Source organism: Zonotrichia leucophrys, chromosome 1 (genome assembly GCF_028769735.1).
Source record: "Zonotrichia leucophrys gambelii isolate GWCS_2022_RI chromosome 1, RI_Zleu_2.0, whole genome shotgun sequence".
Classification (NCBI taxonomy): Eukaryota; Metazoa; Chordata; class Aves; order Passeriformes; family Passerellidae; genus Zonotrichia; species Zonotrichia leucophrys.
In genome coordinates this window covers 8287829-8311092 of record NC_088169.1, presented here as the reverse complement: position 1 = coordinate 8311092, position 23264 = coordinate 8287829, and the positions used below count along the sequence as shown (strand labels likewise).

At 38.1% G+C, this 23264-nt stretch overlaps 1 protein-coding gene across 3 annotated transcripts in view; it reads left to right on the top strand.

Annotated features, from left to right (window-relative positions):
* The window catches only part of USP9X (ubiquitin specific peptidase 9 X-linked), a 102780-nt gene that overhangs the window by 54094 nt on the left and 25422 nt on the right, over window positions 1–23264 (top strand). The window contains exons 16-30 of one of the 3 annotated variants that reach the window (XM_064706536.1): window positions 794–1136; window positions 2558–2653; window positions 4242–4453; window positions 6000–6240; window positions 6450–6599; window positions 6692–6812; window positions 7276–7406; window positions 7667–7945; window positions 11091–11216; window positions 13235–13360; window positions 16028–16194; window positions 19454–19562; window positions 20141–20287; window positions 20417–20563; window positions 21315–21522. In XM_064706536.1, coding sequence (XP_064562606.1) covers window positions 794–1136; window positions 2558–2653; window positions 4242–4453; window positions 6000–6240; window positions 6450–6599; window positions 6692–6812; window positions 7276–7406; window positions 7667–7945; window positions 11091–11216; window positions 13235–13360; window positions 16028–16194; window positions 19454–19562; window positions 20141–20287; window positions 20417–20563; window positions 21315–21522 — 2603 coding nt within the window. Of the gene's footprint in view, window positions 1–793; window positions 1137–2557; window positions 2654–4241; window positions 4454–5999; window positions 6241–6449; window positions 6600–6691; window positions 6813–7275; window positions 7407–7666; window positions 7946–11090; window positions 11217–13234; window positions 13361–16027; window positions 16195–19453; window positions 19563–20140; window positions 20288–20416; window positions 20564–21314; window positions 21538–23264 lie in introns of all 3 variants that reach the window. The other 2 variants (XM_064706528.1, XM_064706546.1) reach the window with 2 other exon arrangements.

Sequence of the window (23264 nt, the reverse complement as noted above, 5' to 3'; positions counted from 1 at the left end):
TTAACTAAACTGAAGTGTTAACTGTTTAATGAAATTGCACAATAGCACATGGATAGCACACTTAATGTATCATTCCTGCATGTTCAAAATCGTAGCTTCCTTAGATTTAAGTTGACTGTTTCTTAATGTAGAGAAATTTATGAAATTCCATGGATGTCAAATGTAGAATATGCATGTAGCAGTTTTTGAAAAGCAGTGCCATAACTCAGTCCCTGATTTCTTATACATAAAAAAATTTAATAATAAAAATTAATCTAAAGAAGTTGGATTATCATTTGTTCCTCCTGAAGCCTCCTTAGTGTTAGCTCTCAAATTTTAAGTTCTTAATAATTGTTTCATAATAACTGAACACAAATTAAAAACTTGCTTAAATAAAAGGGAAAATTTCCAGTTCATTGATTTCTGCTTCTGGCTCTGCTCCATGCTATTGATACCTTTTTGGCAATTTTACTAAATCAAGTCTTAAAACATAGTGAATCACTGCAGAATTAATTTATTGTCATATGTTGTGACCTGATTTTTAAACTAAATAGTGTGCATTAGGAAGTGTGCATTTCTTTGTATATAAAATGTAAACAATGCTTGGGTTTTTTGTGTATTTGGATTTGATTGGTCTTGATTCATTCAAACTTACTAAGATATCATGGGGCTGATTATAGACTGATGATGTAAATGAATGTGATATATACAATGATAATGTTCATTTCCAACTTTGTGCCTGTACTTTTTACTGAATTGTAACTCTGGCTGTGTATTAGACAGTGCTGTTAATTGTCTCTTTGTTTTGCTCAAGATTTTTATTGAAGGATGGTCAGCTGTGGCTCTGTGCCCCTCAGGCGAAGCAGATATGGAAGTGTTTAGCAGAAAATGCGGTTTATCTTTGTGATCGCGAAGCCTGTTTTAAATGGTATTCCAAACTAATGGGGGATGAACCAGACTTAGACCCTGACATTAATAAGGACTTCTTTGAAAATAATGTGCTTCAGCTGGATCCTTCCCTATTAACAGAAAATGGAATGAAATGTTTTGAACGTTTCTTCAAAGCTGTGAACTGTCGAGAAGGAAAGCTTGTAGCAAAGAGACGAGCCTATATGATGGATGACCTGGAATTAATAGGATTAGACTACCTTTGGAGGGTGAGTTAATTGAAGGAAGCATCTGAAAGGTTAACTGCTATGACTTTCTCAGTCTCTTTATGCTTTTAGGAATGTGTAATTTATTAGTAATGGACTGAAATTACAAAAATCTGCTTTTTCCAACTAAATACATGGCTTTTGACTCTACTGTCTTCCCAGCAAGTATGCAAGTAGTAACTTTGCAGACTGATGTTAAATGGAAAGTTATTTTAAACATAAGTATATTTATGTATGCACATGAAATTAAAAATTTGTCAGTACTGTTGAAGAAGAGAAGGTCCTTCCAGGTGAATTATCTGTAGATTTCTCTTTTTTTCACATGCATGTTATAATGAAGCTTTGTTTCCTGCACTTCATTAAGCTATTCCATGGTATTCCTTCTAGTATGGTAAACTGGAGTGATTCTAGATCAGACCAAGTGATTGCTGATTTGATTCTTCCTCCTATAACCACAACCTTTTGGCTAAGTATGGTGGTTTTCTAGGATCTATAGATTCCATAGAACCACATATTCTCTATATATAAAATCTTCCTTTTCAGTAGGAAGGTTGAAGCTTCCTGAAGCTTGCCAAATCTGTTGGTGAAAACCATCAGTATTTAAAGTGTAACCTAATTTTTTCAGAGTATTTCTAGTTCTCAAGAGCTGCATTAGAGCCCACAGTGGTGCCCTGTGACATGATTATCATGGCTGTGTGTTTGTAAAATGTGTACAGCAGCAGTCTTCAGTAATTTTGGTTGTGGCTTCTTGAAGGGTTGAGTATTTTAATCCTGGTGATAATAGTTAAAACCAAAGTAGATCCCAATTTTTATACAAATAAGTTCACATGATGTGTGTGAACAGAGTCCCCACAGAATGTTAGCATGTTTTAGTTTTGGGAATCACCTTACTCTGATCAGCAAAACTCATGAGGCTTGAGCTGCATACCCTGCAGGGGTTGTCTATAAAACCTGCTGTCAGACCTGGTGACTAGTAATTAAAGTTTAGATTATCAGGTTAGAAGCAGAATTCATTTGCTTGTCTCCTTTCCACCCATTCAGAGCCATTTAAATACTTGAAAATTCTGTCTTGTGGTGCAGATTGTTGAGGCATCTGAAGAAGTTTTCTTATTCTCTGAAACAAGAGAAAATTTGGAATGTTATGTGAACATGAACATATAAACACTGCTTTTACTCTGTTTATAGAACATCATCCTTTTTTGCCAGCTCTGAACTTCAAAACTAATTAATTATTAATTTTTCCTCATGTAATCATCTTGAGTCTAAGTTTTATTGATTGTATTTTCTAACTGTTTTAGTCCCTTTCACCTCATAAAATAATTAGACATGCTATTGTGTTGAGATTCTTATGTAGCAGTTTTGGTTTGCATTTTTACACCAGCAAGTTTAAAGAGATGTAAATGCTTTTTTTTCAATTGTGCCAGGTTGTGATTCAGGGAAATGATGACATTGCAAACCGAGCAATAGACCTTCTTAAAGAGATCTATACCAATCTTGGCCCAAGGTTACAAGTTAATCAGGTAAGAAAAAGCAACAAGGAGACTGAACAGAATAAAAATAAAGATAGTCTTTAAAAATAGTTTTCAAATAATAGTCTTAAACATCAGTTTGGTGATGTTTTTGTAGTTGGAAGATTTGAAAACAGGAAATAGTTTCTGTGTTTTGGCGGGTGAGTCCGACCATCAAATTATGGGCAGATGCAAAACTAAAGCTTTTCTCATGTTTGCAGACTGAACTCTCATTAATTTTTCCTACTAAGTTCATCTGCTGTATTTGCTCTTATTGCTCAAAAAACAGTTAATGTCATAAGAGGAAAATCTTTTGTTGCACTGCAAATTGTGGTATGAGTATGTTCAGGAGCTGGGTCTGTTGGGTGTTGTCACAAGCTAATGTAATCTCTTTTTTCGGGCATGCCCCTTACAAAGGGTCACTGAGTTTCCACATAGTGGTCAAGCTGAGATCTAGCAAATCAGATATTATCTCCCTGCATTAATATTTGCCAGGAGATGATTCAGTGGACAGAGAAGAGATACTGGGTTTCTGTAAGGGAAAGGGATTTCATCCACAGGGTCCTTGACAGGCTTGAGTAGTGGACCCTTGAGAACCTTGTGAAGTTCATCCAAGCCAAGTGCAAGGTTCTGCAGCTGGGTTGGGGCAATCCCAGGCACAAATACAGGCTGGGAGGTGAACAAATCAAGAGCAGCCCTGCAGAGAAAGACTTGGGGGTGTTGGTTGAGAAGAAGCCCAACATGCACTGGCAGCCCAGAAAGCCACCGCTGTCCTGGGCTCCATCAACAGCAGCATGGGCAGCAGCTCCAGGCCAGGGGTTCTGCCCTTCTTGTCTGCTCTGGTGAGACCCCACCTGCAGTGCTGCATCCAGCTCTGGGACCCCTGACATGGGAAGGATGTGGAGCTGCTGGTGAGAGTCCAGAAGAGGCCATAAAAATAGTCAAGGCCCCTTCCAACCAAACCATTCTGTAATTATGTGACTGCACAAATTTAGTGGAGGAATATTGTCCTTTGGACAATATCCAGTTGATAACATGCCAGGTGTATTTCTAAAAACTGATATTCTCCTTGTCTTCAAAAACACTTTCATAATCTTCAGAGCTGCCAGTCTGCCAGGTCCAGCACAGCTGCTCTAGGTGGTGAATTCACAGCCATTCAAGCTGTATTTTCCTGCAGTGGCAGATGGCTGGAGGCTTCTGTCTTGCTGTAGGTCTGGGCTTACTAAGAATGCATTGATGTGTCCATCTGCACATGCTTAGCCCTGACACTTCCAGAAGTGCTGGATTTACATGCACACAAGAATTCTTTAACATAGTGTGAGAAAAGGAGAAAGCGAAAGTCCAATTCAGTGTTCTCTGTCCAAATTTTCACTTTTTCTATATACATAGAGTACAGTTACAGCTGCTGCTGATGTGAGGTTATTGAAGTGCCCATTAATTTAGAGCTATCTGTTGGTGGGAGTTGCTGGAGTAAAACAGGTTTATTGAGTAACTTGCCTGTTTTGGTTCGGGGATTTTTTTTCTCTATCATTTGGTCATCCTTCTGAAAAGATGGTTTCTAATATGTCTTGTAATTACACCAATTTCTTAATGTAATTAGGTAGTGATTCATGAAGACTTCATTCAGTCCTGTTTCGACCGTCTAAAAGCCTCCTATGATACTTTATGTGTGTTGGATGGAGACAAAGACAGCATCAACTGTGCAAGACAAGAAGCAATAAGGATGGTGAGAGTGCTGACTGTTTTAAGGGAGTATATAAATGAGTGTGACAGTGATTACCACGAAGAGAGAACTATTCTACCTATGTCAAGGTATGTGTGAAAAAGCAATATCATGATTTTGATTTCTGTTAAACTAAACCAGTACTATTATCCCTGAGATTTTTACATTCTAAAGGGTTTCTATTCAGGAAATGGTTTCACAGTGTTTCAGAATTCCCTTTTCTTTGCTAATGTATGAAACTGTATTTAATTTAATTTTTTTTGCAAGATCAGGCAAATACAAGTATATATGAAAGGGACAGCAGGCCTAAAAATAAACTTGGTGGTTTCTTGTATAACTAGCACAATATACCTTGAGGCTCAATTGTTTTGGATATAATTCTTTATTTCAGATAATTACTTAAAAGCAATACTGTTCTTTACATTAGCATTGGCAAAACTGTTTTGTTTCTCATAGTCTTACTATACAAAAACATGTTGTAAATGTATATATTCACCTTCCAGAATTGTTTGTATGTATCTCAATCTTACTTTGCAAGATTAAATTTTTAATTATTTTTAAGTGAAATATTCTATAAGCTCCTCACAAAGAGGGGAAGAACAGAACCAGTACTTTGAAGTATATTTATTTTCTGTACACCTTTACTGTTCTTATATTTGTCCTTGAGTGAAAACTTAGCTTAAGTCCTTGGTGTCTATGGATTTATGATGCAACTAGCATATTTTTAAACATGGTGGAGGTTTTTCATCCACTTACTTTAAATGACCTTTTTGTCAAAAAAATCGAAGCAATTGCTATTTCTTCATGGTGTGTCAGTAATTTGCAGTGTTGCTGCAGCTTTTTTGTTGCATATATTGATTGATTGATGAGTCCTAACAAAGGTGTTTTTTTTTTATTGTGGATGCATCTTTTTTTTTATGGGCTGCTTATTTGATTAGACTAATCTTTCACAGGCCTTGTTAGCAAGGAGCTTTATGAGGAGTTTTTGCCTTTTGTTACATGGGATTAGTTTGTTGGGCTTATCTGGGCACATCTTTCTTAATGAGCTCTCTGCCATTGTAGAGAGTGTGATCACTGCTAATGTGAAACCATTTCTTCCTTTTTTGACCACTTCAAACTTTCTTGAAAAGATTGTGATTTTAAAAACTGGAATTCTAGCATAAAATTTATAACAGTTTTTGACAGAAGGCATTAAGGCTGATTTTGACAGAAGGCATTAAGGCATTGGCAACCTGATGGATTTTTCTGATCTCAGTGTACTTAAAGCTTTTGTTGCTTTGCTAAAAGAGCAAAACATCATTGCCAGTCTGATTAAGCTGATTTGCACATTTTGATCAGGAAGTTTACAAGACAGAGAAGAGATCTAAAACTTTATAAGAGACTTCTAAAATTTCTGTCAGTGTTCATAACCTGACTGTAAATTTGACCATGTGATTAATGCATTTGTACTAGTGTGGCTTCTTCAACGATTCTGTGTATGTTGTTGCCATAGTTGCTGGGGCTTTCACTAAATCTTACACTGGAAAATACCACATAAAGATTTGATGTTGAAATGCCAGCTGCAAAAAATATGGGAAGGAAAAGAATTTATTTCATGAGGGCAAAAATAACTTCTGCTTTTCTGTTTATTTTCAGGGCTTTCCGTGGTAAACATATCACACTTGTGGTTCGTTTTCCAAACCAAGGCCGGCAGGTGGAAGATTTGGATATTTGGTCTCACACGAACGACACCATTGGCCAAGTGCGGCGCTGCATCCTCAATCGCATTAAAGCCAACAGCGCACACACAAAAGTAGAGCTGTTCATTGGGGGTGAGCTGGTGGATCCTGCAGATGACAGAAAGTTAATTGGGCAGCTGAATCTCAAGGATAAAACGGTAAGTGTTGCAGGCCGGGTAGTTACATCAATTCAGATGTTCCTTCCCTTTTGTAAATGCTTGAAAAATATCGTGCATGGCATCATTTATTTTTGTGGAATAATTCCATTCTTTCTTCTTATATTATGCCATTAATATTATATCAGATGCTTATTTGTTAAAGAATGTTAATTTTTGGAGAGTATTAAAACTATAATTTTGTTTTCCAGCTAATTACAGCTAAGCTTACACAGATAAATTCTAATATGCCCTCAAGTCCAGATAGTTCTTCTGATTCTTCAACTGGTTCTCCGGGCAACCACGGCAATCACTACAGCGATGGTCCAAATCCAGAAGTTGAAAGCTGTTTGCCTGGAGTGGTAAGCATTTCCTGAAATTACCAGTTCAAACATGTTTTTTCTTACACTTTGTCTTTGGCTAACAATTTGTTTTTTTATTTGCTTATTTTAAGATCATGTCACTGCATCCTCGATACATCTCTTTTCTTTGGCAAGTTGCAGACTTGGGCAGTAGTCTAAATATGCCACCTCTTAGAGATGGAGCTCGTGTTCTTATGAAGCTCATGCCACCAGGTAAAACTTAATTTGATCCTTTTTTTCATCTTATAATATACTGTAAAATAATTTCTCATCTGATATATAAAGTGAAGATAGAGGAGTATTTTCTACTTTCTGGTAATTTATTGGTACTGCAATTCATTACTGTTATCTTAATTAGGACTGTAAAAGATTTCCCAAGTAGTTATTATCTGCTATATGAAGTTGCATAGTTTGCATTTGGTATGGGGGTTAATGCCACAGTGCAGTGAAAATGGGGAGCATTGTATTTTAAGGTGTTTTTGTAGCACTGCTTTAATAGGATCACTTTTGACTGTAATAATCATTGGAGAACACTCTGTAGTCTGATTTTGTCTGTAAGTTTTTGCAGCTGTTCTGAGACACTTAAAATTGTTCAGATTTATAATTGTAAATAGTACTGGCTTGTTGTGGAGTACTATTGCAGCAAAAATGCTCATGAGTTGTGTTTTTATTGCAGATAACACTACGGTCGAGAAACTAAGAGCAATTTGTTTAGATCATGCAAAGCTTGGGGAAAGCAGCCTTAGTCCATCCCTTGATTCTCTGTTCTTTGGTCCTTCTGCCTCACAAGTGCTGTACCTAACAGAGGTTAGTGGTGCTTTGCCTGTTCTTAAAAAATTGTCAGTTCTCTCTGTGGCAGTCCTGTCTGTAACATTATGGGAGCCTAAGATCAAATTCTGGTTTGAAATTAACAATTGAAAATAATAAACAATTTACTGGCATAAACGTGTATGGCCAGTGCTGTCAAAGCATTGCTTGTGTAGTATTGCTACAAATTCTCATGGTCAGTCATCTGTGTCCAAGCTGGTGCATTTCCATTTCTCTTAACTCTGTATTTTCTTCTACAGGTAGTTTATGCCTTGTTAATGCCTGCCAGTGCACCTCTGGGAGAAGATGCCAGTGACTTCCAGTACAACTTCCTGAAAAGTGGTGGTTTGCCTCTTGTCCTGAGCATGCTGACCAGAAATAACTTCCTGCCAAATGCAGATATGGAAACTCGAAGGGGTGCCTACCTTAATGCTCTAAAAATAGCCAAATTATTGCTAACAGCAATTGGATATGGCCATGTTCGAGCTGTGGCAGAAGCTTGTCAGCCAGTTGTGGAAGGCACGAGTACAATTTCACCGGTAATATAAATCTTCTTGCTGCAAATAGCAGTGTGCTCTGTGTTTTATAATGTGTGCAGCAGCATCTCCTTACTTCTCACTGACGTTCTGTTCTTTGAGTGCATTGCACATCAAGGACTCAGGGTACTTTCAGATAATGTTTTGCAATTCTAAAAAAGAGATCAACTTACTAAACAAATCCTATTTCTTGGTGACTGTAAAACGTTAGCACTTGCTCTGTGTATGATTTTCAGTGGTTTGCATGATTGTCAGTACAGGTAACTTCTCATTTTTAACTCTGTTCATCCTTCTGGACAAAGTGTCCAGCACACAGCAGGATAAACACATCATGTGATGTGTGAGCAGCTGGCTCACAGGTTGGGCACAGAGGGCTGTAGGGAATAGTGACAGAGTGGTGACCTGTCACAGGTGGGGCTCTGCAGGGCTCCATCCTCAGCCCTGTGCTCTTCAACATCTTCATAAATGACCTGGATGCAGGAGGAAGGGATGCTGAGCAAGTTTGCAGATAATACAAAACTGAGAGGAGCTGTTGATGCCCTGGAGGGCAGGGAGGCCTTGCAGAGAGATCTCAGCAAATGAGAGGAGTGGGCAATCCCCAACCACACAGAGTTCAACAAGGGCTGGTGCCAGATTCTGCACCTGGAGTGGGACAAACCTGGATATATGGACACACTGACGAATGAAATGCTGGAAAACAGTGACACAGAAAGAGACCTGGCTGTCCTGCTTGATGGCCAGTTCAATATGAGCCAGCAGTGCCCTATCAGCCACAAGGGACATCTGTGTCCTGAGGGACATCAGGCACAGCATCACCAGCTGGGCAAGGGAGGGGATTGTCCTGCTCTGCTCTGGGCTGCAGCAGCCTCACCTCGAGTGCTGGGGGCAGTTTTGGGCACTATGAGATACAAAACTCTTGGAGAGCATTCCATGGAGGGCCCACAGGCATGGTGTGAAGGGCCATGAGGGAAAGCTGTGTAACAAGGTGCTGAGGGCACTTGCTCTGTTCAGCCTGGAAGAAACTGAGGGGGGACCTCAGTGCAGTCACAGCTTCTTGTGAGGGGAACAGGAGGGGCAGGCACTGAGCTCTGCTCTGTGGGGACACTGACAGGACCCAGGGGAATGGCCTGAAGTTGTGTCAGGGGAGGTTTAGGTTGAATATTAGGAAAAGGTTTTTCAGAGGGTGGTTGGGCCCTGGAACAGGCTCCCCATGGCAGTGGTCACAGCACCAGCCTGGCAGAGCTCCAGAAGTGTTTGGGCAATGCTCTCAGGCACATGGTGGGACTCTGGGGATGGTTCTGTGCAGGGCCAGGAGTTGGACTTGATCCTTGTGGGGCCCTTCCAACTCAGCATGTTCCATGATAAATGTGAATTCCCCATCTGTGAGGTTTCATCTTAAATAGTTTCTTGATCTATAACCTGTCCTCAAGAATACACAGAGAACCCCACTTCAGAGCACTTAATTCCAAAATACTGACTGAGATACATCTCTGAATTGGAGAAGTACATTCCCCTTAAATCTCAAACATAGGTACCTGTTCTGGTTAGCTGCATCCGTTAAAAGATACATAATTAATTATTTTTCAAGTAAATCAAAACTCTTATGATTACAAAGAAGTGAAGATCCCTTTTTATGTCTCATGTTAGAGTATAATAGGAATATATTAATGCAGACATGTTTGCCACCCTGTTTTACATCTATTTAAAATGAGTACATTTTACTGCCCTGTTTTCTTACAGCAGTTATTTAAAGGGCAGTTTGGAACACACATTGCATCACTTGAGTCTTGAAGTATTGTTTGAAACAGACTTAGGCTGACTTCTTAGGAGGTAGTAACATTTGTCTACAGTTGCTGACTTTCACTATTTGGAGTTGCAAACATCTGATTTAATAATAACAGATTTGTTGGAAAAAACACTGTTATTCTTGCTGTTACCATCATCCTCTTTGAGGGACTTTTGGTATTTTTTATTCCCTCGGGATGCAGGTGGGATTTGTTAAAATTTTTTAATTCTCTTACCTCAAGCATAAGTACCAAAGCATAATTTCTGTCTTGGCTTTCCATCACTATTTAGGAGAAGTAGGCAACCAAGGTTATATATCTATAGTTTTCAGTTATTGGTCTGTTGCTGTCACTAGTACCTTTAAAATTGTTACTTTCTTCCTTGTTTTCATAGAAGGTTGAATTAATAATGTTAAATACAGTGTTCTGGTACACAGAACTGATTTACCCCATATATATTGCTGTTGATCACTTCCAATAGCATCCAACAGCTGATTAACTGTGGAAGCTCTGTTAGTCTTCAGGGAGGCTTTGTAACTTTGCTCTCTGAATCAAGTGTCTTAGTGAAGCTGACAGAGCAAGGGATGTGACCAACACCAGGCCTTACCAGCAGCCTCACAGTGTGTCTTTTGAGCAGCATTTGAGATGGGCTTTTTGAATGAATTGGTACAGGAAAATGAAGAATCTCTTCTGTTTTGATTTGTAACCACAGTACACCATCTTTTGTTTGTCTGTGAGAAGGAAAAAACCATTTCAGGTTTTGTCAAAACCATGGAGCTCTGGCAGACTAAGGAGAGAGGGATCTATGCTCAAACCAATACAAAAAAAAAAGATAAAAACTTGTCTTGCTGTTTCTATTTTGAAAATATTATAAAAAACAGGAGGGATCATTTAGAACAGAATTCTTCAAGAGTAACTTAAATATTTAAAATGTACTTCTGTATAATAAAAACTGCAGCCATATTCTGTCTGAACACTCTTACCTAATCCAGAGGGAGCCCCTGTGTTTGACCCAACCTTTCTTTCCCACATCTACTGAAAGGGAAGGAGGCATTGTAACAGAAAAAAATTCTGTCAGCTTGAGGTAATCTGATCAATAAACAAGCCCCCAAACCTAATAAGCTTTGAGCAATGCCTTTCCTTTCAACTACTTGTACTCTGTGATCGTCCACTGCAGCAGCATAGTGTCTGCAGGTGTGATGGTATCTGAAAATGAGGAGGTTTATTTATGTTGGCCTTTGCACTAAGTTTTCCTTCCAAGATCTTATCTACTTCTATCAAACCTTTCCAAGTAACTTTAGATCTTCATATCTTTTTGCTTTTTTTCCCATGTAAAAGTAAGTATGAGAAATACTTTCTTCCAGATAAACCAGGCTACGCATGACCAGGCAGTGGTGCTACAAAATGCCCTACAAAACATTCCTAATCCAACTTCAGAATGCATGCTGAGAAATGTAGCAATACGTCTTGCACAGCAAATATCTGATGAGGTTGGTGAATTCCTTTCTGTATCACCTTTTTCCTTATAGCATCTTTTCTATTTTCTTAATCCTTAAATTTGTTGCTTTGTAAGACAAAGATTTTCCTTTTAAAATGTTTTAGGTAATGATCATATGAAAGAGAAAAATCTCAAATCATTGCCAGTGTGTCTTTATATATTGAAGATGCTTTAATGACACAATTGAAAACCTCAGTAAGGCTAAACAATGTGCTTTGCAAACATAGTGGTCTTATGTGTATGGTGTGGCCAAAGCCCATTTGGATCTGGAATGAGGAGTCTTGTTTGAGAATGTGACAGTGAATTCAGCTCAGTTCAGCAGGAGCTAAAATCACAACTGCTTTACCTTCCTCTTCCACCTGCATCTGGATCCCTTGGTTTCCAGGGTGGAAGCCATAAATACAGTATTTCTGAACTGTATAGCATATCTGCAAAACCATCTCAAAACATTTCTGACATATCTAGATAGAAGGTATTACTGTATCCTCATCTTGGTGTTGACAAGTTCACTATCCCTTGAGAACAAAGGGCAGTGTCTAAAGAAAGCACAACATGCTGCAATGCAAGACTGAGCCATCTGCCTTCCCTCAGTGGTGGTTTTGCATCCACAGGTGTAAAATCAGCCAATTCAACTTTGATTTAATCAAAAATCTTCTATAGAAGAAGTATCTTTTGAGGTGAGATGTGAGGAAAGGTTTTTTAATTCTGCCTTTGTCTTTCCTAGAGGCTTGCTAATAAATAAGTTTTCATTCACCAAACACATCAAGCAAACAAAATCTGAATGTGTTTAACAGTAGTGCTGTGTAAGATTTGTCTGTAATTTTCTGAAATTATGAATACTGCTGTAGATCTAAAATTCATGTGTACTGTAGTTGCGTTTGAAAGGTTTTTTGCCTTTTCATGTTTTGATGGTCAAAGACTCTTTACAATGGATCTCAAAATTAAAAAAAAAAAAATCTGACATAGTTTCCATAGGCCAGAGAGAAGGCTTTAGCACAGAGAGGAATAATTCACCTTTTTTTAAAAAGTTGATCTTTAAAGACTTTGAAACTACAATGAGATAAAAAAATCCTCTGTTGTTTTTCTTGTGGCACTGTTGCTGTAAGGTTGCTTTCCTTGTGACAAATACAAAATACCTTTTGTTTTATTTGGAAATACTGTTAATGTCCATATCAGTTCAAGAAGGCACATTGTTCAGGTTTCCTGATGCAGATACCTACCTAGCTCAGCTTCTTAAGAGTCCCCTTTTTTATTGTCTGAGCATTAGAAAAATGAAACTTGAAATCCATCTGTCTGCCTTCTGCTTTTAGAGATCACCTATTTTTTGGATTATTCTGTTTTGATCTACAGACTTTAGATAAGTTTGGTAGTTTTTTTGAAAGTTGATGTGGAACCCTAAATAATAGCAGTTGGAGTGTGTTTTGTAATGTGTGTATATCAGTAGAAACTACTGGATGTGAATTCAGACCATGCACAGAGTACTGAGGAGTGACTCTGCATTCATTCAGTACATGAGCTGTGTTCTTATTCATGTTCAACCCTCTGTGTCTTGAACATGAAGCAATCCCTCTATATAATGATCACATACTTGATAATATCAGTGTGTTCAGGCTGGCTATCAGCTAGCACAGCATGGGGAGAAACCCTAAAATAAGTTCAACTTTTTACATTGCTTAAGAGGCTGGCTGCCTTCCAGATGAATGCTTGGTGGTTTCTTGGGGTTTTTTCCTAAATAAAGAAGGTTTTAGCATTGAAATTGGTAGTTACTGCTAAGTCTTAGAACCAGAGTTGCCAACATCCTACTTTAAAAAATTAAATTTTGCATAAGTGAAGTATAAATACTCTTCAAGATACATCATCTGTTTTCTATTTAAGGAAAAAAATCTTTGTTTTAAGATTTTAAATCTTAAATTTTCTGTGAAATACATTTGTGGGAATTTAGAATCCATTGCAGTGTTATTTGCAGCTGTATTTTAATGTTGCTTTAGTTAATTTCTCTTTTTTTTTCAGGCGTCAAAATACATCCCTGACATCTGTGTTATCAGGGCAGTGCAAAAAATTGTTTGGGCATCAGGTTGTGGATCAGTTCAGCTGGTTTTCAGCTCGAATGAGGAAATTAGTAAAATCTATGAAAAGGTAAGAATTCCTGAACAGCTGCTTTTCTGTATTGCTGTTTGTTTTTGTACAAAAGGGAGTGGGTACAAAGGGTTGACCTGGGCAGGTTTAGAGTGTGATGAGCTTTTAGGTGGCTACAGTGATGTGTTTCAGAATCAAGTATATCATTGTCATAGCACAGCTTAATTTTCTGTTCCAAATTCCTTTCCTCAGTAACTGGTGAATTGTAACTTGAATCTGGTGTCAGTTGAAGAATGCACCAGTTCTGTAACATGTTTTCAGCCCAGTTAGATTCTGCATCTAAATAAGGAATAAGCATTTCCTGCAAGGCTAATTTGTCTAGTCTTCAAACTTAAAAGGTCTGTTCTGCAGAAGTGATTCAAAGCATATGTACAGTCTAGAATGAGAAAGAAGAGCAAAGAAATGTGAAAAGCATTGGGAAAAAAGATTTAATTGCTAATTCTGTATGGCTTTTCTTCTTTTATTAATGGGCTCACATGTGGTTTACACAGCTAGTTTGGAGTTAGGAGTTCTGTACCAGTAGATTATCACACACCTTGTGATAAGTAATGTTGCTTACAGTTACAGGAAATAATCTGGATTTGGCCAATGATTTAAAAAAAGCATTTCCTATTTTTGTCTTGTAAAATCAGGTTTAGTACTCATCAATACTTGCCTGAGAGTGAAAAGAAAAGTAATATGTAGGGAGGCGTAATTCTTGGGGTGTGTGCTGTTGTGTTTAAATGATCAATTGAAAGAAGAGTATTTACCTCAGCAAAATGCAACACCTGTCCATTAGCTTTCATAGGGTTATAAGGGCATCTGCTTCTACTGCTGTGAGCATGACTTCTTCATGAAATAAACTGGGGCTTGGGGTTTTTTTAGGTAATACTTTCATGTAAAACATGGTTTAGTTTGTGTGACAGTCCAGGCACATGAAGATAAACTCTTATCACTATACATGGGATGCTTTAAGAGTAGTGCACTAGAGAAAGCATACCTAAAAGAAAAGAGACCTAAATTTGCTTTTTAAAAATTCTTCTGGGTAGAAATTGTAGAGTTAAGTTCTGTAAAAATATTTTGAGATAATGAAAGTTTTAAAAGTGGTGAAATTCAAGCTGTATGTTATTGATCATCTTTCACATGATTTTGTGTGTTTTTAATTTTTGGGTTTTTTATTTTTATTCTTATTGACACTTACATGGACATCTGTAATAAATGGTGGCTGCATTTGGTGTCTGCTATGCAAAAGGGAAATAAAAATTGAAGGAGAAAAATGGAAATTCAAAAGAGGAAGAAATTGTAGAAGTAATAAGAAGGGGAAATAAAGTGCCCTTTGTTAATATAACATTAAAACAGAGAAAGTATCCTAGAAATAGAGGAATATCATGGAAGGAAAGGCAGTTTAAGAGAACTGTATCTGGTTATAGATTAGAGGAAGCAATTTTTATGATGGCTTTATAAAGATGGAATTTAGCAATGTACAGACCCCCCAGCTCTGGGTGCCTGAGTGCAGGGAAGTATTTCACTGAGTGTAAAATGCACTTTGCCTTTCCTGGCTCCCTGCAGCTGTGCAGAAATAACTTTCCCTTCTAACCAGGGCGTTGCTGCAGAGCAGGTGCAGTTCTGGGTTTGCTGAAGGAATTCTGCCTTTGCTTTCTGATGTTGTGTCGGGACTGCCACATCCTCCTGCTGCAGTGCAGTGACTGCCTTGGATTTTGTAGTTATTGTGCATAGACAAAATAGTGATTGCTGCCAGAGTGAGGCATATTTTGGCCTGTTCACAGTTAGTTCTCTCCTCTGCATTGTAATCCCTTCTTTCTGCCTAATTAATCTTGATACCTTTCCACATATAAAACAAATATTTAGTGCCTGTAGTTAATGGGACTAACCTGCACTCATGATTTATAAATGATAAACTGAGACCTTCTCACATTCAGTTTCTTTGGAATTTCTTGAATGTAATTACTTCTGGATGGAGAAGAGGGTTTACCATTATTCTCAAAGTATTTATTTTGAAAGAATGTACCAAAATCAACTCAGTTAATTCAAGTGTTTAGTTTAAGAAGTAACCTGTGCACCAGTTAAGGTAATATTATTTTCTGTGTCAAAAATCATGACAACAGCTATGTTTAAAACTTGAACTTAAACTCTTTCATCTTTCTGAAAAATAGCAAAGTGATTAATAAATTCTAGCAATATTAAAAACCTTTTGGTCAAATAGGTTGTGAGTGTCAAAGCCTTGTAAAAGTGAATTGATGAATTAATTATACAGCACTATGGCCTTTCTCTGTTTAAGTAGTAGAGTTTTCCAAGTTTTAAATGCCATTTTTTGAGTGGTAAAGAAAAACAAAACAAAAAAATCCCAAACAAAACCCCAGATGCCAACTAAGAAAAACTCCCAGCAGTACTAACTGATGTAACTGTTGCCCACAGTTGTCCTGTTTAACTTCTGCCTCCATAAGTTCATGCTTGGAATCCTCCAATGAGAAGCACAATTCTGGAAGTTCAAGTCATCCCACACAGTACTTTGGCTCAGATCTGAGTGCATAAAATACTTGGCACTGATAATCACTTAGTATACAAACTGTGGTTTGTGTTTGTGTTTAGTGATATACCTTGGAGCCTGTTGGGTTTCTTGGGATTGTTTTCTGTACCCACTTTGTGCACTCTTGTTTGTTTTCACAGACAAATGCAGGAAATGAACCAGACATGGAAGATGAACAAGTTTGCTGTGAAGCCCTGGAGGTGATGACCCTGTGCTTTGCTTTGATTCCAACAGCCCTGGATGCACTCAGCAAAGAGAAGGCGTGGCAGACATTTATTATTGATTTACTGTTGCACTGTCACAGCAAGTAAGTTTTGGTCACATCCATTATTTTACAGTTCAAAATAAATATAAAGCCTAAATGCAGAGCAGTGGCTTCAGCCCATCTGAAACTGTGATGTGGAGTACTGGGTGTTTTCAGAAACCATCCAGGTGGAAAGTTGTTAATGTGTTATTAAACTTGGTTGCCCGCGCTTTGATCTGTTACTAATGAGTTAATTTTAATTTTTTAAGATACTGTTGTTTCATTCGAACTTTTCTTTGAGAATTGACAGGGATCTGAAATTAGTGGTGTCTTAAGTTTTTCAGTATGTTTTAAAGGGAGTCAGATTATGGTGCTCTCAGATGAATGGGGTCAGAATTTGAGCAGAATTTGTGTTTTGGGGTTTTTGACTTCTGGATATGCAGATTGAAAGATTTTATGTTTAGAATATTTACTTTAACAAAAGGATCAAGTATCATCAGAGCATCTCTTTACAGTGAGCTCTTTGCACACATTGGTGAAACTGGAGGGTTACCAGAAATACCACAAGCTTTATTAATTTGCAGCCTGTGGTACAGGGTGTTGAATTTTCAGTTTCACTGAAGCTTCCTTGTATCACTCATATGGAAGTATAGTTCATACTGTCAGTACAAGAAGCTACCACTTCTCTTATAGGCCTATAAAACTTGAGATAAACATGATAATCTCACTTGGAATGGTGCAACTGTTCATTGTTACATGGTAAAATAGCATGAGCATGAGTGGAAACAGAAGATTGCTTTGTAAATGAAGATGGTGGAGTTGAACTAAGCTGCTGAAAAGTTCTCTTCTGAATGAATGTGGAAACAAATTGGTGTTTGTGGTGCAGAGAAAGTTTAGCAAATACCAGACAGACCTCTGAATATCCTTCCACAACTATTGTTCTCTAATCTCCTGTGCTCAATCAGAGAACAATGTGAGCAAAAATATGAATGTGAGAAAATATTTTTGGTGCACCATAAAAGACAAAGACAGAAGATGACCAAGTTCAGATCTCACAAATAGAATCTTTCTAGAAAAGATCACATGGATTGTTTGTTCTACAGGATTTGACTGGGACTTCTATTTCCTCAGAGCACAACCATGTTATACCTCTGAACTTAGAAACAGAATGCAAAATGTTTAATACTAAATGCTAGAGTAGCTTTTCTCCTACAAGGTAGTTGATTTTGTAATGGTGTCCTCTGAATGCAAGATCACCTAAGAGGATATAGCCAAACAGTTAGTCCTAAATAATCCTGGAACCCAGAAGTCTTCTGCTGATCTCTGCAAAGTGTTTGGTGGCCACATGTATGAGGCCTAAATACATTAAAATTCTTTGTGCTGTAAAGCCACGGCACTTACACCCACTGCAGGGACTGTCTTCTATGAACTGAACAGAGACCTGTGTCCTGGAGCTCTCAGAAGGGCAGGATTCAGATTGCCAGCCTTAAGGGAGGTGCTTGACCTCCAGCTATTCCTCCTGCTGAGTGTGAGTCCATTGTGCCAGCTCTGTGCTGTCATCATGTGTCTAAAACAGCATGAGATGCCTGTGCTCAGGCAGCTGCATCCCTCTCATGATTCCTTAAGAGCTCTTAGATGGTTACAGCCTCACAGAAATGTAGTACTTGTGTTCAAACACTGCATACTCAGAAACATAACAGTGTGAGGCATGTCACATTGGTCACATTTGTTACTGTAGGAGAATATCACCTTTGTCCATTTCATTCTGCCTTCAAGTGCACAGAGCTGAGGAGTGTCTATGTGATGTGTCCCAAGCAGTTGAAGGATTGTATCTTGAAATAACTTTGTGTGAGATGTTCTACAAAAACATGGGCTCAGCAATCAGACCCCATCAAATGTCAATTATTGTTAAGAACAAAACAGAGCAGCTCCACCCTGCAGTCTGCTGCAACTCAGAGCAGAGTGGGAGAACTTGCAAACATCAGGGAAGGGTGACAAGGGAGATCAAAGCTCTGCAATGACTTCCATCTGAGGAGCAGCTGAATAGCTGGGGGCACTTCATACTGGAGGAGAGATGAATGGTGGGAGGAGAATACTACAGAGACCCTTAAAATCAGAATAGCAAAGGGAGAACAAGTGGAGAGCTGTGGTTCTTTGTATAAGACCTTCTTGAGCATAACATTTAAGCAGTGCAAACCTTCAGTTTGGAAATGGTTTGAGGGTTCTTTCATGAACTTGTCCAGTGAGGACTATGATATACTGCTCTTGGTAGTTTTCTTGAACCACAGATTGTTAGAAGCTGAGAGAACATTCTGGAGAAGTGTCTCTGCATGATTCCTTCTTCTTATGCACTTTGCTTTGTGCATGGTGACAGAGATGGTGCTCAGCCAGGTGCATCTTTGCTCTGACCTCTAGGTTATCCTAATGTGGCTTTGAAATCACAGTTAACCACACATGAAAAAGCTCTGAAGGGAAGAGGATTCTTTGGTGTGCTTTCCACCCTGACTCCATGGGCACAAAACAGAGATAGCCACACTGAACAGACACTGCAAAACTCACTTTTTCATATATTGAGATACTTCCATAAAATCATTCATTCAGCATTCATTTGTAGTCTCTTCCCACACAAAAAGAGTTGCTCCCAACAGTTTTTACAAGGCATGATGCTCAGACAATTAATCCTACAACTTGAAAGAAAAGGATGCACCCTCATTTTTTTAGGTTTTTCTTTTTTTTTCTTTTTTTTTTTTACTGAAGCTTGTCCATTCCTGCATTGCTCTAGTGATTAGATTAGGTTCTGAGGTGAAAAATTTCCTTTAATTATAGCCACTTGAATTTTCAGGAGGGTCATCATCTCTCACATCTTACTAATGATAAATTTTGATCACTTCAGAGATAACTCAGTAAACTGCTGCAGTGACACATAAAAGCAGTTTTACTGGAGTCGTTCTGGTTTGTACCTGGTTTTACCAGGTACAACTGGTGCTTGACTAGGAAAAAAAAATTATTTAGGATTGCAAATTTTTGTGTTATGCAATATTTGCTGTCAGTTGCTAAGGTGTAGTGGCTAGGTGTTTTTAAGTTTCTTTTTCTTTTACCTTTAAATATTTGATTTGTGTAACAGTTTTGTAATACAATTTATGCTTCTGAAATTTCACTGCAAGGAGAAATAATATAATGGATAGGGAATAATTAAACTGTTCATGTTTCCTACATTATGTTCAGGTTTAGAAAATGGCATTAAGCAGATAAACACAAATTTAAATAATGTCCTGTTTGAATAGGGAGGTTGAATTTAATGTTTCTATTCAATTATTTCCAGAACTGTTCGTCAGATGGCACAGGAGCAATTCTTTTTAATGGCTACCAGGTGTTGCATGGGACAGAGACCTCTCCTTTTCTTCATTACCCTGCTGTTTACTGTTCTAGGGGTAAGTTTTCAGAGATAAAGTCTTCAGTATGGGAATGTATGTAAAAGGTAATAGGACAAAATACCTGCAAGAAAAGACAAATTGTTATTAATAATAGTCACCATAAGATAAATTGTTTCTGACCTACAGACAAGCAGCACAGATGATTTCCATTTGAGCTAGACCAGGGGAAAAGGGACTCTTGCATTTTCTGTAAGAACATGAACAGGTCATGGCTTTAATGTCTGCATTTGATCTTTGGTGATTGCTAACCTCTAAGTAAAAATCATTACCAGGTTAGAGAATACCTGCAGTTAGTGCCTTCTCCTACTGGTCCTGCCAGGGCTTTTCAGCTCATTGCTCTCTTGAACATTTGATCATAAGCTTTGCTTTGGTTTTCTTTTTCCCATTCAGGTATAGAAATTGTTACTAAAATAGTTGAGAATTCATTCATTAGCAGCTAAATACAGTTTTAAACTTGCAAAAGTTTAAACTTACACTTCTTTTCTTTTACATTTACTGTGAGATTTAGGGGAAATAGGTTGGTGTTGCACTGTAAGTAGAAGCACTTATAAATTCTTTGCTTTTGGTTTGCACAGAGCACTGCAAGAGAGAGAGCTAAGCATTCTGGAGACTACTTCACCCTCTTAAGGCATCTTCTTAACTATGCTTACAACAGTAATATTAATGTACCCAATGCTGAAGTGCTTCTCAATAATGAAATTGACTGGCTTAAGAGAATCAGGGTAAGTTTCAGGATCAGTTTATTCCTAATAATTAGGGTTTTGCTACAAAACTGTAAACTTCCTTGTGAACTGCAGTTCTGAGCTTAATGTTTGCTGTTTGGAGTATATTAATTCTCTCTTAAATGGCAGGATGAAGTAAAAAGAACAGGGGAAACAGGTGTTGAAGAAACGATCTTAGAGGGTCACCTTGGAGTAACAAAAGAGTTGTTAGCATTCCAGACACCTGAGAAGAAATACCATATTGGTTGTGAAAAAGGAGGTGCTAATCTCATTAAGGTAAGTTCAAGTTTTTTGACCTCTGGAAGGGATTTGTCTTTGTGAGGTTTTGGGGGGGATTGATTTTTGGGGTTTTTTATTGTTTGTTTTTACCTATAAATAAGTAAAAAGGAGCCTCACATCTTATGGGTTGTATCCATAGAAACGCTTTTGATTGGAGTTAAATGTTTTCTTTTAAAAAAATTAAATTGCATGTTTCATTCATAAAGTGTATTTAACATTTTAATTCTTATTCCAGTACTTGACCAACATCACACAAAGATAGTGAGATACAGTCTCACTGTACAGGACTGCTTTCCTTCATTACCTCTGTAATGGCTTTCCTGCACATGTTCTTAATTAGTGCTATTAATGCTTGGGGCAGGTTTGAACAAATGCATCACATCTGAGCATCTCTTTAATCAGACATGTTTTCTTTGTACCTCTGATATTATAGAGCAGGAGTGTTGGTTTTTCAGCACTAATTGATAAAGGGCTTTGTAGATAATATTGCTTTTGCAAAAGAAACTTTTTACCAATCAAGAACAGTACAGATTTATTTTTACCTTAGAGTGGGGAGATGGGTTTGCAGGGAACCACTTCAGAATGGAGTTCTTCTGTTCTAAGTTTAAAAGCTCATTATGCTATTGGTCTCAATTTTGCTCTTGTTTTTTTTGTTAAGTACCCCTCTGGTTCTCAGACATTCATTTATGTAATAACCCTTATAAAATAATTTCCATGGTAACCGGTGATTTATTGTCTTTTTTTTCAGGAGTTGATAGATGATTTCATCTTTCCAGCATCCAATGTTTATCTACAATACATGAGAAATGGAGAATTGCCTGCTGAGCAGGCCATACCAGTGTGTAGCTCACCAGCCACTATTAATGCTGGCTTTGAGCTCCTCGTTGCACTAGCAGTTGGATGTGTGCGAAATCTCAAGCAGATTGTAGACACGTTGACTGAAATGTATTACATAGGTACAGCAATCACTAGTATGTAATACTTTTTAATTATCTATTTTCTACTCTTTAATGTATGTATCATGTACAGGTTTTGTTTATATTATCCGCTGAACCAAATGCTGAGTTTTTTAGTTTGTGGTTTGTTTGTGGTTGCTTTTAATGTTGCAAAATCAGTTTGCCAGTGTAGGTTTTATTTGTTTTTCTTTATGCAGTAAATGTACTGAGCTGCATTCCATGGTCACATCCAGATTCCAGCCCAAGTCACAGTCTGACCCTTCCTGTCCCAGTCTCTCCCCTTTGTCCATACCAGCTCCCAGGAGCTTCATTCTGTCTGTACCTTATACTTCTGTCTCATCATTTCAGGCTCTTGCTAACCAATCCCAGAGGTGCTGCCCTCACCAGGTATCTTCAGCTTAGTTTTAGAGCCAGTTTCTTGGTTGCTCACCTGATTTGTCATCATTGCCCACACACAGACCCAGGTCCTCTGTCCTGCTTCTCTTTTTAGTTCTGAACTCATTCTCTGCTTGTCAGAGAGAATAGTCCTTTTCAGGCTCCTTTTTGGCCTTGTCTCAGCACAGCTCTGCGCTGAAAGAATTTTCTCTCACTGGAGAAAGTGATTGCTTTCTGTTCAAAAACTTGCAAATGTTAGTGCTTCAAAAGCTAATAGTCATGTGAAACTTGGGCTGATTTTCACAAGGATGACAAAAGGCTTGGTTTTAGTGCAGACTATTGTTGCCATTAAAAAAGCATTTCTTAAAAATTATCAAGCAGGAGGATATTTTCTCCAGCCCTAAAGGGACACTAAAACCATTCTGCTGTAATATTAAGAGGGAAAGGATCAACAACCACCAAACAAAATCCAAACACCATCAAACCAAGGAAACCCAAGCTCATATGGTGGGAAAGGCTGGGAGAGTTGGGGTTGCTCAGCCTAGAGAAGGGAAGCCTCCTGGTGTACCTCATTGTGACCTTTATTACTTAAATGTGGTTTATAAGAAAGGTAGAGAAAAAGATTTGTACCAGGGCCTGTAGTTACAGGACAAGAGGCAATGATTTTAAACTGAGAATTGGACACAAGGAAGAATTTCTTCACTATGAGAATGTTAAGTCACAGGAACAGGTTGCCCAGTTGTGGATGCCTCATCCCAGAAGTGTTCCAGGCCAGGTTGGATGGGGCCCTGAGCAGTCTGGTCTAGTGGAAAATATCCTGGCCCATGGCAGGGGTCTGGACAAGATGATCTTTAAAGGCCCTTCCAACCCAAACCATTGTGTGATTTAACAGATGTGTAAACTCATAGAGTTGGCCAAAACCATAAGCAACTAAAAATAGTATGCAAAAGTGGAAATTGTCCACTGCCTCTCAGAGTGCCAGAGCTACTTGCTTGAATGGTGCTGTCAGTGAGTCACTTGAGGTTTTTCAGTCTCTTCTGTTCAGTTCCATCTCAGATGGATAAATTAAAAGGGCAGCTTTATGGTTTTCCCCTCTGCCTCATCCTTCTTTCTTCACCCTTTTCTGTTGGGAAGTAGTGTATTTCCTATCACCTCACAGTTAGTGGGATTTCATGGCATTCCCTTCCATTCAAGTGTTTGATAAGTACAGCAGAACACCAGATCTGTGTGCTGTGTCAGACAGAAGAGAGAACAAATGTATGAACTGTGCATGCTCGGAGATTCATATACCAAATCTCCTTGTAAATAAATATGCATGCTCTCTTATATCAGAATTATTAATACCAAGTTTTTGTGTTAAAAGTACA